General features: G+C 53.4%; 1 protein-coding gene across 1 annotated transcript in view; it reads right to left on the reverse strand.

Annotated features, from left to right (window-relative positions):
- The window catches only part of POLE (DNA polymerase epsilon, catalytic subunit), a 30,975-nt gene that overhangs the window by 12,145 nt on the left and 1,254 nt on the right, over nt 1–17,576 (reverse strand). The window contains 27 exon segments of the mRNA XM_009282102.1: nt 260–388; nt 461–541; nt 739–841; nt 1,133–1,347; nt 2,084–2,279; nt 3,762–3,919; nt 4,437–4,581; nt 4,860–4,952; nt 5,324–5,472; nt 6,415–6,560; nt 7,187–7,333; nt 7,428–7,530; nt 7,918–8,046; nt 8,928–9,035; nt 9,961–10,173; nt 11,107–11,220; nt 11,871–12,003; nt 12,835–12,954; nt 13,575–13,660; nt 13,942–14,052; nt 14,483–14,590; nt 14,871–14,951; nt 15,272–15,413; nt 16,330–16,484; nt 17,072–17,164; nt 17,314–17,358; nt 17,438–17,518. Of these exon segments, the coding sequence (XP_009280377.1) occupies nt 260–388; nt 461–541; nt 739–841; nt 1,133–1,347; nt 2,084–2,279; nt 3,762–3,919; nt 4,437–4,581; nt 4,860–4,952; nt 5,324–5,472; nt 6,415–6,560; nt 7,187–7,333; nt 7,428–7,530; nt 7,918–8,046; nt 8,928–9,035; nt 9,961–10,173; nt 11,107–11,220; nt 11,871–12,003; nt 12,835–12,954; nt 13,575–13,660; nt 13,942–14,052; nt 14,483–14,590; nt 14,871–14,951; nt 15,272–15,413; nt 16,330–16,484; nt 17,072–17,164; nt 17,314–17,358; nt 17,438–17,518 (3,384 nt within the window).

A 17,576-nucleotide genomic window follows, 5' to 3' on the forward strand; every position in this document is an offset into this window, starting at 1 on the left:
CAAGGAGAGCAGGAGGACATGGGTTGCAGGAGAGGAGCCCCACCAGCGCAGCCAGCACCTTTCCCTCACCCTCTTTACCTGTCTCTTGCCTTCCGAAGTGAAGAGCTCATTGATTTTTTTCTGTTTGTACACATCATTGTGAGCTGGGCGTCCCCACTGGGGGCTGGTTGGTGAGGACCTGAGGGAGCAAGGAGAGCAGGAGGACATGGGTTGCAGGAGAGGAGCCCCACCAGCGCAACCAGCACCTTTCCCTCACCACCCTCTTTTGTCTCTTGCCTTCCGAAGTGAAGAGCTCATTGATTTTTTTCTGTTTGTACACATCATTCTTCTCTAGGAGTTTCTTGTGGAGCCAGTCTGGGTGCCGGACCCGTGGCACCGGGTTCTTTACCTGGAGAGCATCTCCAAATCACACCGAGACCCCCAACCAAAGCCCTCCTCTTGCCCCTCCACCACCCCGTACCTGCTGCAGGGCTGCGGGAATGGTGATGATTTTCTGGATGGTGCTGCCCAGTCTCTCGATGTAGTAGTCCCAGTCCAGGATCTGTGAAGAGGGCAGAGCAGCGGGTAGCGAAGAAAGCTGAGCAGAAGGCCACCAGACGTAGGATCAAGCGTCTCCCCGGGACCCCCACCCCCAGCACCCCACTTTGCGAGTGCCAGTAGCCGCTGCCCAGGCCGCGCCTCCGAAGGGATGAGCCCTTCTTCTGGAGCCAGGGCCACCCGCAGGAATGCCCCACTCACCGCGCGGATGTTGAAGTCCTGCAGCGAGGGGCTCTTCAGCCATTTTCGGAGGTAGTGTTTGCGCACGCTGGGCTCGGCTTGGAAGATGGCGAGGGGGATGGCCCTGGGGAAGGCAGGGAAGCACTTATTACCCACCCAGAGCAAGGTCCTGGCAGCACACGATCCCCTCTCCCAGCCTGCAGAGACCCTCCAGGCTTCTCGTTGCACCCTTGTGAGGCCACCATGCAGTGGTTGTACGGTGTTACGCATCGCTAGTCTTGCTCACGGTCTGAGCCAGCAGGCAGGTTATCACTTGGCCACACCACACCAGCTCACTCACCTCCTGCTGCCCCGTCCTTCCCCTCTTGGTTGCCCCCACACTGTCAAAAGCCCTGGCCCCACAAGATGGGGTTACCTCTCGGTGACCGGAGACCCTTCTGGCTTCTTGGAAATGATGAACCGGCAGCTCAGCCCTGCATCCTTCACCATCTGGTCTCCCAGGAACTCTGCCAGGCGCTTGGCAGTGCTGATGGAGGTGGACTTCTGCTCCCCATAGTCCTCCAGCTTGCGTGACATGGACCGGTTCTCCGAGATCAGCTCAAACAGCTCCGAATCAGGCATGTTGGCAGCCTGAAAGGGAGGAAAAAAACCCAAAGCTAGCAAGAACCTAATGATCAAACCTTGCTGCTGTCAGATAAGGGGAGCACCTACAACCCCATTGGTGGGGCTCTTTACAGGGAGCCTGGGAATTGCACCCTGTTGCAGCTGCCAACGTGACCTACTGAAAAGAGAGAGCGTGGGTTTGAGGCTTGCATCGGCTTATGCAGCGGCTGGGCTGTGGCAGCACCGCTTTGTGTTGCACACACAAAGTAGCTGGGCTCACCAAGAACTTGTTGTACAAGGTCACTGCAAAATGGAAGGACCCAGCCAGGCTCTCGGTCCCTCTCACCCCACAGTTTCTTCCATTTTCTCTGCTCTCTCCAGTTATTGTATAGCTGATGTCTCCGTGCTCCTCATAAAACACTCCACAGGCAAGTGGCTCTGTCATTCCCTGCCTCAGCGAATGCCCTTAGCCAACGTCCTTGGGGGATGAGGGCCACCAGACCAGCTTGATGAAGGAGATGACTGGAGAAGGACACCACTCACCCACAGTTACAGCTGAATGAAGAGCCCTTGCACTAAAAGGCACTAAACAGCAGCCCTAGAGAACCAAAGCAGCAGAAATAAGATGGAAGTGACCATCAGAGGCACAGGGGACCACCTACTCTGTGCAAGCAAAGTCCACCCTCCCCACAGTGCCCGACCAGCTCTGACACTTCTTCTCCGGCTCCACCTCGGGAGCACAGACGTGCTGAGCTGCCCTTACCTTGCTGTAGAGCACATCCAGCCAGTAATCGGCCACCTTGGCCACAGAAGCGTAGACCTCCTCCAGGGTGCTGCCTTTCAGAAAGGCTTCAAATACAGAAGACTGGAATATCTTCACCAGCTGCAGCTCTCCCCGGCGCTTCACCTCAAATCCCTTCAGCTCGGCCAGGGACCCGTCCTCATTGAATACCGCGTACCTAGGAGACACAGCGTGGGCAAAACCTGGCCTACGCCAAGGGACACGTCCTCCAGGATCCCGCTGGTATCCCTCCTGCCAGCGCGCTTCTCCCTGTGCCACCATGCCGCCATCCAGCATGTTCAACGGAGCCGCGGTGCTCGGCACTAGGATGATCTTGGAATATCTATAGCTGCTCTACCAACCATTTCAACTTGGTCTGCAAAAGCATGTCAGCTCATGCCCTGGCTCATCCATACCGATTGGGAGAATGACCTTAATTGCACACAAGTAAAAGGTGGGAGGTGAGAGCCCAGGTGGGGAAATGGAGGAGGATATTAGGAAGAGGTTTAGAGAAACTTTGTCAGCTCAGATGCTGGCAAAGGGGTTCAGAGGAAACTGGATGTAGCCATGGCACGACTATAGGAACACTCCTCCCTCTCTCCTTTTCTCTTGCATTTTTTTGCATTTCACAGCCCTGCCAATTATTTGTATGTCTCAAGAAAAACCTTATGGGAACATCAGCTAAGAGAAGAGAGGGGATACTCAAACCTACATCACTTGGCCAGCCCTTCTCCCACCTGACCTGTGGGCACAGCCTTCTCTTCCTCCACTGACAATGGTGCCTGCCAGCCACCTCCAGGCTGTTTCAGTTAGAGAGTGACCAAGAAATAAATGCACTTGCTAACATCCCCAAACTACAAGAAACCAAGAGGCCCTGAGATAAGAGTCCTATGAGCAGAGCCCGCTCAGTGCTTGGCATCACCTCGACTCCTGTGGCAGGGACTTACCCCTTGCAGAAAGGCACTGACAGGAGACGGTGGGCACTGGAGCTCGTCCAATGGGGTATTAAGCACAAAGAAGGATAGAGCTCTAAGGCCAGAGGGTGCTGGAGGGCAGCGACAGCATTTCTTGGAGCCAGACCCAGGTCTGTGGGCACCCCTCTAGCTAGTGGTTGCTACTGCTCTAGCTCGTGTTCCTATTTAGGAGGCTGCAGAGAAATCAGCAAAGTTTGAGTACAACTATCCTATAATGTGACAGTAGTGGCAGGAGCTGTTCCTTCTTCCAGATGGAGAAGGAAAGGGAAACATCTAGGAGACGCGTTACTGGAGGTCTGTGAACTCCTGAGAGATGGGAAGGCAGGAACTGGTGAGTTTAAACAGATTAGGTTGAATATAAGCAGTATTAGAAGTCCTCAGAAGGAAAGTCAAAGTTCTCCTGCACACCTCAGAGCCAAACAGGGAGATTGTGCCTGGTCACCAAGTTGGAGAAATGTTTTGCTGTTATCTTCTAAAATTTATTGCCATAGTATAGCACTGGAGGCAAGTGCATAGCTGGATTCAAAGATGATCTGGTGTAAGGAACTTGCCATTTAAAGCCAGCGAATCAAGCGTGCCACCAGCTCCAGGGGTAAGGACCAACGTGCCCCGCATGCACGAAGGGAAAGAGACCCTCAATCTGTTACCTGGGGGAAGTGACAGTATTTCAAGCTTTGAAACCTCACCTTTTCTTCAGCTTCTTGCCCTCCTCCTTGGAAGCTGGGAGGATCATGGCCAGGTATGGTCCATCCACTTCAAAAAAGATGCTGTTCTCTGAGCGTGTGATGTAGGTGAGAGAGGCTGGGTCCTGCAGTTCCTGGTACTGATCATTCGTGAAGCCTTCCTACAGGCACAGCCCCAGGAGAACAGCTTCACTCAACAGCTGGGCTGGTTACACCAGGAGGTGCCCCTCGGGCATACCCTGCCCAAAGGGATCACTGAGCACCCCTCTGAAAGCTACAGCACAATTCAGGGCTCAAACATCAAAACATCTGACTTGCCTGTTGAGAAGAAAAATGCTTTGGACCCTAAAATTATATTCTTTTGTCTTACAGAAGCTGGAGCAAGCAGGGGATGGGTTTGGACCTTGCTCTAGTCTGGACTCCCAGCCTGCACAGGTGAGCACGCACCAACCCTGGCCTCTTACACACCACCCTCTCCGCTGCAGGGATATCGGAGCCTCTCCCTCCACTCAGATGCTCTCCAGGGCAGAGAGCAGCTGTGCAGCAAGCACATATCGGCCCCAACATCCCGCGCGCTACATGGGGAGCAGAGATGGAAAAGAGGGCCTCCTCCCTTGTCAGTCCTCCACCTCCTTTTTCCCAGACTGCAGAGCTGGCCTGGATGGGTGCAAGACTCACCTTCACCAGGATGTTCAGCATAGCACCTGGGTAGGAGATTGTCACCTTCGGCTTCTTGGCATTGGTTGACTTGATGACAAAGTTCTCCGGGAAGCTGTTGGGGAGGACACACCAAATCCCATCGGTATCCAGTTCCAGAGGTCTCCTAAGGAAGTAAGTAAGGAAGGAAGGTCGCTGTCAGGAGGAGAGTGGATGATAGGTGATGATCAGCTTTATGTCCCCCATATAGGCAGAGGCAGCCTGTTGCATCCACTCTCTGGTCCCTTCTGCAAAGCAAACCCTCGTAATACAACAGAATAACCAGAGCAGTGTCAGAAATCTGAATCTTCAACATGAACTGCTGAAAGCTCAGGTGTTTAATGTACTCCCACATCTGTCCCAGATGCAGACGGACCTTTCTTCCCCAGCTCAGCACATACTCACCCAATCTGCTCGATCAGTTCTCTGGCCTGGGTGATGATATTCGCTCCCGTGAAGCAGACGATACCAGCCATTTCCATGGAGTACCAGCGAGCTCTGTGAGTGGGGAGTCAAAGTGAAGAGCATGAAGTGCTCCCTCCCAAACCCAGCTATGGAAAGGGCAAGAAACACATCAACACTGGCCCTCGGTAGATTGTTCTCCTTGCCCTAGTTATGATGCTTCAGAAAAGCTGGAAACCCACAAACAGACAAGATTCCCATCACTTATGCCCAACACTTAATGTCTGGCAGGAGTCTCCAGGATGAGAAGTCATTGGTAGAAGTAAGAGGAGAGTGTTACAGGAAGCACCCACCTTCATCCTGGTGCTTCAGAAGCAGGTGAAGCAAGTGACAGCCTCCCTAGGACAATCCTGGTTTCCAAGGGTCCTCTCTGGAGGACCCCAGCATCACCCAGTGGGGAGACTCACCCTTTCCGCATGACGTAGCCGTAGAAAGAGTTGAGGATGCACTTGTGGGCCAGCTGCAGGGAGTCATACAGGATTTCCATGTTCTTGCAGCGCTTCACTTCAGAGGCGTCTCCTGTCTCCACTGCTGCTGATAGCTTCTTCTTCCACACCTGCAAGCCACAGGCAGAGTCAGGACGATCCCACACATCACTACTGGTGGTATCCAACTGGTTCCTCCTCAGTCCCAGTATAGCATTACAACTCTAGAACAGTATCTTTGCCAAAGATCAGTAGCATGAGCTACACATTCCTTTTTCTTTTGCAGCAGAGGAGGAGTTGGCCAGAGGCACTTGGCCACATGGTAGGAGGGACCTGCAGCACCAACCATAACTGATGCTGACGATCAGAATTCAACCAGCGCTGGCAGCGCTGCCCACCTGCATCAGCTGTGCTGCACCACATGTGCACAGGCCAGAACCAAATACACTGCCTGCAGCAATTGATGATGTCTGGCTAAACAGCAGAACCGCCTGTGTAGAAAAAGCCTCTTGGCCAGCTCTGTGATTCATGGCAGCAGAGGCAGCTGGGAGTAACCGCAAAGCAAACGGCTCATTAATTAACTCCACCAGAGGTAGGGTCCCAGGGCCTCATCATTGCCTTCAACACACTCCAAGAATAACATGCCCTGGTCTCCTCTAGCACGAACCTCAACCAGCAGAGAACTAGAGTGTCCTCCTGGAATCAACCGTTCCTTAACCCGAGGTCTAGACCTTGCTTCTCAGCTTGTCTCTTTTCTCCATGTAGGAAGAATGCCCCAGACTGAACCCGGCCAGATCAGATATATCAGAGCAGAGACTAGCTGAGGATTTGCTAAACCCAGTGAAAACTGGAGACGCAGCTTTGTTTCCAACAGCACCACAGAGGTAGTAAATGCCGTGGCAGCAGCCGTTGAAGGTTTGGCAGCGAGAAGCCACAGCTGTCAGGAGCTCCACCACGTCCTTCTCGAATACAAAGGCTGAATAGAGCAATCCTTTAGGGCTCGGATTTTCAGTGAGAGACGAGAGGTCCCCAGCCTTGGCAAGACAAGTTAAACCAGAAGCTGAGCTCGGTACCTTGTGCAGCCCCTTGAACTCGTAGCGGCGGTCCCTGAAAGCTCGCACCGTGTCCACATAGAAAGAGTTCTCTCGCTGGCAGATGGTGGTGACTCGTTCCTCCACCTTGGTGACGTGGATCTTCTTGTACGCCTTGCGGCAGTAATCTAGTCAAGGGAACAAGCAGAGGGAGCTTCTCAGGGATGGGTGCCCCACTACGGACAGAGGGATGGGCACGGTATGGACAGGGAGACATCTAAGCATCAGGCACGGGTGAGCGGGGAGACAGTCCTGCTGCAAAGGGAGGGGAAGGAAGATACCAGCACGGAGAGAAGCAACACCTCGTTATGGAGATGCAGGGACAGGTGGGGGAAATAAACTCATCGTGATGCACGTATGGCCCATCCACAAACCCAGGCTCTGCCCCCAGCCAGCTGGACTGAACAGCATCACTCCAGGTGATGGGATAACATTATGTTTCCCTTTCATTGACAGGCTTTAATTAGCAGCCTTCCAAAAAATGGAGCCATTCATGTTTCAGCTCAAATCCATGGCTCTCAACAGACACAAGGAGAAACACTGACACAGGCACCGATGCCTGGCCCCTCTTTGGGAAGCACACAGGAGCCTGCTGGGATCCTGGAGAAGGTCTGCCAAAGCACGGTCTGAGACCAGACCCAGTCTGAACTAACCCCACAGCCGTAAAAGAGGTAATTAATGGTGAGCACCGCTCACAGTCTAGGTTGCAAAACACCGCTCCAGATCGTGATGTTGATTTTTATTTTCTTTTTACCTGCCAGCCGCTTTTTCTCGTACTTGGCCTGTTCTTCCCGGGAGAGCTCGTGGAAGGCACGGGGTGCTCCCTCGGGGGACAGGGGAGGGAACTTCTCCGACTCCAGCTGCTGCTGGATGCGGTGGTACTCGCTGCGGCTGGCAGGCACTGCGGAGGAGGGCAGCTGTCAGTTTCCCAGGGGAGAAGCAGGAATTCGTCTCCACCTCTGTGGGTTGGACTGCACGGTCCTTACTGTACTTACTGAACTCCCCTCTCCACTGCCAAGTCATCCGGCGCTGACAGTTGGCACCCGGCTTGTTGAAGTCACAGGCAGCACACGTGGCCTCATCCACCATGGCTGAGGGCTGGACGCAAGTAAGAGACACACAGGTGTTAGAGGGGACAGCTCTCCAAACGACGACTCATGCCAGAACAGGTGCTGGGTGGCAGAAGAGCATAGGTGTGAACATCAGAGACGGTACTCAGTGAGTTCTCCTTGCCAGAGCCTTTCGGGAACACAAAACCCGCAAAAACAATAGCTGTTTTTTGGGGAAGAGTCCTAGCTAAAGTTGTAGCTCAACCTCTGCAGACCTGGCATCCATGGCAGCTTGACTGAATTTCACACCCAGCCTTATCTGATCCCCGTGCCCTGAGCAGAAAGTTCAGCCCTTGCTGTTAAAGGGATCCAACCAGAGGGACCACCAAGGTCATCTGAAAGACAAATTAGGAGAGACAAGGTTGATGTTACCCACCTGCAACCTGTTGGTCAGAATGATGTTGGGGTACATGGCCCCCACGTCTAGATGGTAGATAAGGGGACACTCAATTCTGTTTGGAACATCCTTCAGGGAATTCAGTTTGACCTTGATTTCATCACAAACCTGTGGCAAGACAAAAAGAAGCGAAACTCAGCCAGGAAGGAGTTAATGAGTCAAATACTTGTTGAATTTGGTCCTTTACTCCTGCACAGGGACATCTGCCACTGACTCTGGGGAAGGATTTAAAGGACCAAAGGAGCAGCATCAGGGACTCCTCGACCACTGGTACTTTAGGTTGTTTTGGACCTCCAAGGTAGGCTTTATCTTTAGGGGTACGTGGAAGGTGAGAGCAGCTACTTCCTAAAGGTTACTCAATCAAGGACCTTTTCAGTGCAAATGGGTTAATGGAGACAACAGCAAAGACCAGAAGTCCCCAGTCACTAACTGATGATGCTCTCCAAGAAACTCCAGACTCGGCTTTGGAGAGGGGCGACCTGCACTTTGTAGCCGATAAGAAGCAGGGAACAAGAGGAACATGAGTATTTGGGATATCTGAGGGGTCTGTCTTCTCACTAAATCCCTCCCCAGCTCTCTCAGAGCTTTGCTCCTGGTTGAACCTGCAAAGGGGAAAGCAGGAACCGCGTCCCTCAGCTGGGGCAGGGACCCCAGATCCCCAGGCTGGGCTCCAGCGGCTAAGCAGGGGGGTCCTGGCTGGGGCTGCTGGAGGCAGCGGCTGGTTTTAAAAACCCTCACTGGGGCAGGGACCCCAGATCCCCAGGCTGGGCTCCAGCGGCTAAGCAGGGGGGTCCTGGCTGGGGCTGCTGGAGGCAGCGGCTGCTTATAACGTCCCTCAACACTGTCTACTCTGCAGGTGCCCATAGATGGGCTTCTTGGTCTTTCTCCATAGAGCATAAAATGAACCTAAACAGGCACTTTAAAGCTGCAGCCCCAGCCTGGCAGCTCAGCCCTCCCTGCCAAGCCCAGCCGTGCCGCGAGCGACGTACCTCCTGGAAGTTGGTGACTTGATCCAATGGCAAACCCTCCTCCTCCTCGATGGCGTGCCGCAGCGTCTTCTCCACGTGCTGCACCAGGAAGTCAAAGGCAGCAGGATTCTGCAGGGGCGTGGGGACAGCACTGAGACCGCGGGCAGCTGTCCCCAGCTGCAGGCTGGCAGCTCCTGCCCTGCTGCCCGTGTCCCTGCCGGACTTGGGGAGCTCCAAGCACGGCCCTGCAGCGTAGGGCAGCATATTGAGGCATGGGCAGGGTCTAGACCACTGACACCAGGCCAAAAAAAAAAAAAAAAGCAACAAAGGGGAGAGACAAGGGTAGCCAACGAGCAGCCGGTTGCATTTGTGTTTGGTAGCGCAGCACCTTTCATGGTCGCATGCTGGCTGGTGCAAGGGTCCAAAGATTCAGACTTAGTCCAGATCCTTTTATACACCCAGTGCGTGCTCCCCCATGATCATTCACTAGATGATATCCACCAAAATGTCCCGCACTAAGTGCGATGCATCACATGGCAGAGTGAAGCCGCCTCTGAAAACTTAAGAGTCCATGAGCACAATGCAGGTGTGAAGCAGGGCAAGGGGGAGGTGATGGAGATAGCAGCGTGAACCAGAAACAGGTGAAAGACGCCCAGGAAGGGTTCAGAAGAAGCTTAGTCTGGGTGGGAGAAGGACAGAGGGAGGACAGGACCCCAAGGGGACAGAGGCATATCTTTCAAGAACCACTGGCTCAAAACCGACCCCAAAACCCCACTTCACCACCCTCCCTTGCTGTCAACAAGGTCCGGCTTGCTTCCAGTATGTGATACATATGACACTTGTTCTCCCAGTGAAGCACAGACGGCCACTTGAAGGTCTCCTCCCATCCCTTCCCAGCCCAGCTCCATGCAGCTCCAGGTGCTCAAGGTCTCCTGAAGTATGACAGGTACTGCCCAAGCCCACCAGGGACAGACAGGAGATGTTAACACCAGCAGAGGGTTATTCCTCACCACCATGCTCCGCGAGGACAGGGGTTGGCTGCATGGCCCCTTACCATTTTGAAGCGGCAGGGAATGTCACTGCGGAAGACCCCAGATTCCAGCGCTTCCACGTGGCCTCCCACATACGTCTCTGAGTCCAGCACATGGCCATCTTCCGTAAGTTTGTTGAATTCCTGCTCCTGCTTGTTGGGGAAGATGATGTTGGCGTGATAGGCCTGAACCATCAGCAGCGCCTCGCACAGTGTCCCAGATCCTTTTCTTAACACCTGCAGGAGAGACATCAAAGCTGATTTTAAACTCAAAAAGAGTTTAGAGATTAGATATAAGGAAGAAATTCTTTACTATGAGGGTGGTGAGACACTGGAACAGGTTGCCCAGAGAAGCTGTGGATGCCCCATCCTTGGAAGTGTTCATGGTCAGGTTGGATGCAGCTTTGAGCAACCCGATCTAGTGAAAGATGTCCTTGCCCACAGCAGGGAGGGTTGGACTAGATGATCTTTGAAGGTCCCTTCCAACCCAAACCATCCTGTGATTCTGCAAGAAGTGCTGTACCAGTGCTGGTGGGACCAGACTGGCCTTACAGCCACATCAGTGAGCCACACGGCTTCATCTGGTGACACACGTGCGACCACGCAGCAGGCGGTGCTGCAGCCCACGGCAAGGATGATGGGAGCAAGTGAGAAACCAGCACCGACTCCTTCGTGTTGGCTGGGAGGAGAGCAGGCTATGGACAGTGCAAAGACCTCCAGACCTCTGCTGCCATCATCTCCTGACACTACTCCACTGTCAAGCGCCTTTGTAAGCTAAACCAGGTGGAGACAGAGGGACATTTCTTACATGCTTAGCACAGAGCTTCCTAACCATCCTCCCTACAGCTGACAACAGCCGTCAGGAGATCCAGCTTTGCTTGACCACGGCTGCAAGTAACCTTGGCTGAGCATGGAGCATCAGCCATTCTTTCTTGCTCCAGCCCTGTACTGCCAACCCTCAGGTCTCTTGTTCTTAGGCACCTGTCTCAAAACACCCCAGGGCTGTGGAGAGAAAGGAGTAGCCTCCAAATCCACCCTCCCTCCCTCCCTGACATGGATGGGAAAGTGCCCGGGCAGTGGGAATCAGGTCCATGGCCAGAGCGTCTCTGCAGCGTGGGAGATGTGGCTCATCGCCTAGCAAAGAAATCATCATTTCAGGAGTGCACCCACCTCATCAGGCTCCATGGGAATGATGGTGCACAAGGCGAAAATGAAAGGATGCACGTACTTCATATACATGTAATAGGTAGCAACTGCGTCGGACACTGAATAGGTGGCCAGGGTCTGTCGGGGAAGGGTGAGAGGCAGATTAATCCCAACCACGTGTGATAAAGCCGCTCAATGACAATAATCTTTCATTGCTTCCTGCTGGACACGCTCGTATCAGCAGGAAGAAGGGAAAGGTGTATTTCTCCATATCCTAGGTTGTAAAGAATAGTCTGTTCGCTTCCGAGGACATCCTGCTCTAGCTCTAATTACACAGCAATATGTCAGCTTTGAATGAGAAGAAGTGGGGAGGATGAGCTCATGGCACAGATGCCGCCCCGTTTGGGAATCGGGAGGCTGCTCCAGGGCTTCAGCAGAAATCCCCTGCCCGCGACACCTGGAGCACTAAGGCTATTTCTTGTCCCTCCACCACCCTCTTCGTGGTGTTTCTGATCTAGGTGGTGCCTGCCACCTCGCATTCATGTCGGTAAATATGGAAAATACACAGTGCAATGCCAGTGCTAGAACCACCTCAAAGAAATCCTGTTCCTTCTCCCTGCAAGCTCAAAGTGCTTCTAAGGCATCGGCAATCTGGGGAGACAGATTGAGTTAATTTCTCAAAACCCACTGCATTAAGCAAAACCATTTGTAACAATTCAATCATATTGCAGCTGCTCTAGGTTTGTTTTCCAATTGCTCAGAGGAGATACAGCACAGGGAGGGAATACCTGAGGCTCCTCTGTAGCCATCCGGCACATCTCTTCAGGGTCCAGCTCCACTGGATCGTAACCCAGTTTTGCTTTAGCTGCTGCTTTCAGGTTGTGACTTCCCACTGGGAGGTAACTGTCTCTCTTCACCCACCTGGACAGAATCATGAAAATGCCAGTTTGTGCAGAGAAACCAGCCCTGCCCTTCAAAAGGGGGCTCAGGCTTGCAAACGGGACCTCGATTGCAAAGGGGACCTCTCACCAAGGACAGCCAAGAGCCGAGCATCCAAGCGCAGTGGTGTAAGAGGCTGCCCAGCTTTAGATACCCTGCATCTCTACCAATGCACTTAAATCCCAACCAGGACAAATTACCACCGCTCAGAATTACCACCTTCCAACTCCCTCACCCCACTATCCATACCATCACCACTGCTCAGAATTACCACCTTCCAACTCCCTCAGTGTCTTTAAGATAAACTTTTAACCACTGGAGGAGACACCACCAGGACTGCAAGGACAGCCAGCCACTCTCCAAAGTCCAGATACTGCTCCAATGGAGGAAACCCACATAAAAACCCCAACTTCTCCCTCTCTCCCATGCATGCACAATGTGTCCTTTCCTCTTCTGGCTGTGCCAGGAGGCTGTTGGGCTAGGACATGGTCCCTTCCCCACTCCAATGGCCTGATCTTATCACACCCTTTCTCCGCTCCCCCAGATCAGACCTCAAACACCCAAGGACAATGACCAGCAGGCTGCAGGGGGAGAGACAGCCCTGATAGCCCTTCACAGGGAAGGCTTGGCAGCTTCTGCGGTATGCAGCAGCACAGTCAAAGAAATGGACTATCACGCCAGCCTAGGGAGGTGCAACACATGAAAGCTTGCAACAGTCAGAAGGAGGACAGTTTTCAAATACAACTGTAGGTATTTTATATAAATTGAAGAGATAAAGACACAGTTATGTGGTAGAGGGGCAGCATTTGGTACCTTAGACAGTCCATGTGGATGCACTGGGATGCTTTGTACTCTCCCTGGCTGTCCTTCTGAAACCCAATTTCCTGATACATATTAATTCCATGAGCTGCTGCTCTTGCTTCCACGAAGGGCCTGGGGAAAGAGGCAACGTGAAGAGAAGGAACAGAACAGCCATTTCCCTTCCTCTCCAACAATGGTTTCACAACTGCTTTGTTACAAACTACCTAAAGAATTTTTCTTGAGATTTGTGTGTGATATCTGGCCACGGGGAAAACTTCCTGCAGGACAGAATTGCAGCATGACCTATCTGTCCTTCCTGCAGGACAGAATTGCAGCATGACCCAAGAGGCAAAGCTGCTTGCTTACATCCTGCACCAGGAGGTGGAGGCACAAGGTCCCTCTCTCCTTGCTTCCCAAAGGCTTGCCTGCGCCCCTCTCCCCGATATCCTCCAGGTGTCTTTTGCCCCTCTCCCTGCTCTCCCACGACTGGGCTCACCCATACACCAACACTGCCACATTGACAAGGGTTTAAAGCAGCTCAGCCAAGCGGATGGGACTCTACAGAAGCTCATACTTCCAAGCCAACGACCACAGGATTTGGTGAGGCGCTCAGACTGGCCAGACAGTCGGCATGGATCACGCACGATCAATCACCGCTGTCTGAGCTATGGAAGGACGTCGAGGCTGGTACCTGGCCCTGCCCCACAGCTCAGGTTACACCTTGCCAGCTTAGTTTTCACTCCTGATCTTACCAGTCAAAGAAGTCTCCATTGTACGTGACAATGATAGTGGGTTTGGTCTCCTGGACATGTTCAAACCACCTCTGGATTAAATGAGCCTAGGATGAAACAGAAGAGTAGAAAAGATACATATGTAAAGTAACTTCATCTCCTCCACAGAGAGGTGGTGGATACCATACAGTTTACTCCACCCTTCCCCTCTTCTCCCCACCTAGCCCCAACCTGATCTCTCTTACCCTTATTACCAAGAAATGAAAGCATGACCAGCCCTGCCAGACCCATCACGTTCCCCAGCGAGGCAGCCTACCAAGCGATTAGCTCTCTTTGGCCAACAAGAGCCCCAGGCAGGTAAAAAGTCTGCTGGGCAGAACTGACTTACTTCATCTGGTTCATTAAAGACACAAAATGGACCCTCATACTCCGGCTTGGGAGTAAACTCAAAGTCTTCAATATCCTCAGAGACGATCTCCCTGTTTGTGATCAGGTAGCCCTAGGGAGGTGACAAGGAGGCAGTTAGGAGGACTTGGCTTGCAGACAACCTGAAAATGCTGTCCAAACGATGGGACATTTTCCTCTTGAAAGCCAGAGCTTCTGCCAAGGGGGAACAACTGTTTGGGAGTCATCTGCTGAACCATTGCCGGCCATCGGCTGAGGAGGCCACAGGGAGACAACATGGGACAGCAGAGTTGTCCCTGTGCTCTCCAGGTTACTACTGCTCCCTCAGAGGAGCACCAACAACCTGAGTACCACGAAACTAAATAACTTATGCATCATTCAGACTTTAATTGCATTTCCACAGCCACATACCAAGCAGCCAGCAGCAAGGCAAGCCTGGAGCGAGCTGGGTTGGAGGTGAAACGCAGGCCTGCTCCCCGGCTTCACTGCTGGAGCATGGAGGAAACCACTCTGCTGTCCCTTACCTGCCCATCAATCATGTAGGAGATCATCATGATCTGGTCTGTCTCCGCATCGGGAAATTTCAAAGGGAGTTTGGTAGTTTCAATGTCAAAGGCGAGAACGACAGGATCCTGAGCAGGACCAAATCCATTAGCAAATATTCTAAAGCTGACTTGAAGTTAAAGAGTGATTCCCATTAAGCCCAGTGCTAGCCCAGCAAGCGAACCAGACCCTCCCCAGTAATCATTTTACTGCTTTATCAACCCAAAAATCACTACCCAAGCCCAGAAACAAAGCTTTCCCCCTGCACACCACGGTGTGACACCGGCAGCGCATCAGAAACCAGCTCCTTGGGGTGGACACACCAGCTGTGCACCTGGACAGACCGACGCCTGCCCAACCAACGCTCACCGGCCGCTCCATGAGGTCGTCTCGGCGGGTGATTTCGGGGGGGTAGGTGCTGCCCCGGTATCGCACGTTGTACCAGTGAGCCTGTCGAGAGAGGAGGGCGGGCAGTGCCTTACTGCGGGGCCAGCTCCTTGCATCACTTCTGTTCGGCTGCTGGGGACAGAGCTGCGCGAATTAAATGCAGCCCAGAAGAAAGGCTCAAACTGTGGCTGTGCATCAAACGTTTAACTTTTCTGCGTGTCATTAACTAAGGAGAAGGCCCAGCAGTATGTGACTAAGCTTTACACATGAACTCATCGTCACTGACACCTTTGCAAAGGTCCTGGAGACAAAATGTTTCCGCCCTGCCGGCACTTCAGCAGCAGGAAAGCGAAGCTCTTCCAGCTTCCCTATTCCTTACTCACCACGTGGATCTTCAGGTCAATGGAGAGGCGAACGTGGTAGGGTACATCGTACTCCCGCATATCCACAATGTTGTCCATCTGGTTGGCAACCTTTCTGGAGGCCCCTTCCTCATCCGTGCTCAGGCTGCCTCCGCTCAGAGCGCTGCAAGGAGCAGGGCAAAGCAGCCGCCTTACCTGAGTGCACATCTCCGCAGGCTCGGCTGCGAGGGACAGCCACGCGGCACCGGTGGCACCCGGCAGCAGGAGTCAGTGACAGGAGAGGAGAGAACGGGAAACGCTTCCCCGCCACGCAACCACCCTCTGCTTGCAGAGGTGTCCCTGGGACGGACAGCACGCGCGGTCCCGTCGCTCCCGTCTAAATTCACCTTTTCTCACGTTTGTGAGCTGTGTCCGCTCAGAGGTACAGGCAGACAAAACCCACACGTGCCTATATAATGAACGGTTCTTTATGGCATTGGACTTAGAAGTACGGCAACGAGTCTAAGCATAACGAGGCAACCTGGGAAGCACTTTGAACAGGGACGGTACGCCTTCCAGGTGAGCAGGGAGCGCTCATCTCGATTCTTCTTCCTCAAGTTTCAACTAAAATCAGACTTCAGGGCCAGGAAACCAAAGAGGGGCAAATTTTTCATGTGTATATTCTGGTTGACTTTAAAAACAAAGTTTCTTATTTTTTTTCTGTCTGCAACTGTGTTTCCAATCTTGTAAACAAGCGCCTGCCTTTTTATTGCGGTAGAAAATGTTTGTTGAGTTTTTTTCCCCTTTAGCTAGAAGTAAGGTTGCCCAGTGCCTCTCAGCATCCTTTCTCAGGGGACAGGGAATGTATTTGACTGGCAGGCAGAGGTACCACCACAGCACATCACGTCCCAGAGGCTCTGGGGCCTCCTGATGCACAGCACTGAGCTGGAAGAACCACCTCGGATATGGGTGGCAGAGAGGCACAGCTGGGGTCAGACCCCAGGCAGGACAACATCTCTCTGAGGACAGCTAAGAAATAATCAAGAAAGACTAATTATTAACACGAGGGGCCGACTGGCCACCCTAAGGAGAGCTCCCACCTCGACAGCATGGCCGTGTAGACATCGTTCGCCTGGTCTCGCTCTCTGTTTTTCCTCACGGCAGGAGAGATCTCCTTCCGCACCTTCACCAAGTCATCCACTGTGTTGAATAACAGCTTGATGTAGTTCCTCTTCAGGCCCACCAAGTGGTTTGGCTGCAAAGCAGCAAGACAACGCCAGCTCAGGGGGGATGAGTACTGAGGGATGGCCACCATAAGACAGGGTGGGGAAGGCAGACTAGACTGATACAGGTGGAAGAACTGGCCAAAAAAGAGGTGCCGATGGGTGGGAGAGTCAAGCACCGAGAAGAGACTCTGGTGGGCACGTCAGGGAAGAGCGCAAGAGCTGCACAGCAAGGGCCCAGCCAGCCCTGCTGCCCGTGCAGGCAGGACCATGAGTGGGATTCACCCGGGGAAGAGGAGGAAGAGCAGGCCAAGCACGAGCAGCATCCCCCTCCCACAGTACCCTCTGCTCCTCCAATCACTCTTTAATTCCTGCAATTAAACATCTTGAACACGCTGTGAAACAGCTGATGTGCTCAAGGAGAGGAATGTAATTACTACCGATAAGCAATTAGCCATAACTAACCCGTTTCTGATAGGCACCACAAGCAGCACTAGGAGAATGAAGTCAAGCGCGCTGTTTCCCCTCACTACTCAGTCCCTTCCTACTTCACTAGAGCTCTGCAAGGTCCAAAAAAAACCCCGCTACTCAAGAGCACAGAGGGCCGAGGAATACAGACCAGATCCAAGTCTTCTTTAGGGACAGTTTCCAGCTTCGCAATCTTCCCTTGGAACTTCTTGGAGAGGAAGGAGGACACTTCTCGCTCGCAGCCCTGCCGAGAGACCCTGGGGCTGAGCAGCGCGGCTCTGTCCCTCGGGAGAAGACTGTCCCAAAGCAGGATGCCCAGGAGGTCTCAAGCTCCCCAGGGACCTGCTGTCCCCTCCCCTGGGGACCCCAGCCCTCTCAGGGTCCCCTCCTCACCTTCTGGGTGGCGATGTAGAAGTATGGCTTGTAGGGCAGGGCCACCTAGGAGAGAGCAGACGGGTGACGGCGGCGGGTCCCCTCGTGGGACCCTGCGCCCCGCCCGGCCCCCCCGGGGACCCACCTTGAAGCGGCTCCCGTCCTCCTGGATGAAGTAGTAGTCCACAGCGCTCACCGACCGCCGGTCCTCGTCCAGCACCTCCGTCTGCCCATGGGCACCATGGACTCAGTGGGGTCCCGGCGTGAGGCCCCCCCGGGCCTAC

Source organism: Aptenodytes forsteri, unplaced genomic scaffold (assembly GCF_000699145.1).
Source record: "Aptenodytes forsteri isolate BGI_AS27 unplaced genomic scaffold, ASM69914v1 Scaffold85, whole genome shotgun sequence".
NCBI classification, from domain to species: Eukaryota; Metazoa; Chordata; class Aves; order Sphenisciformes; family Spheniscidae; genus Aptenodytes; species Aptenodytes forsteri.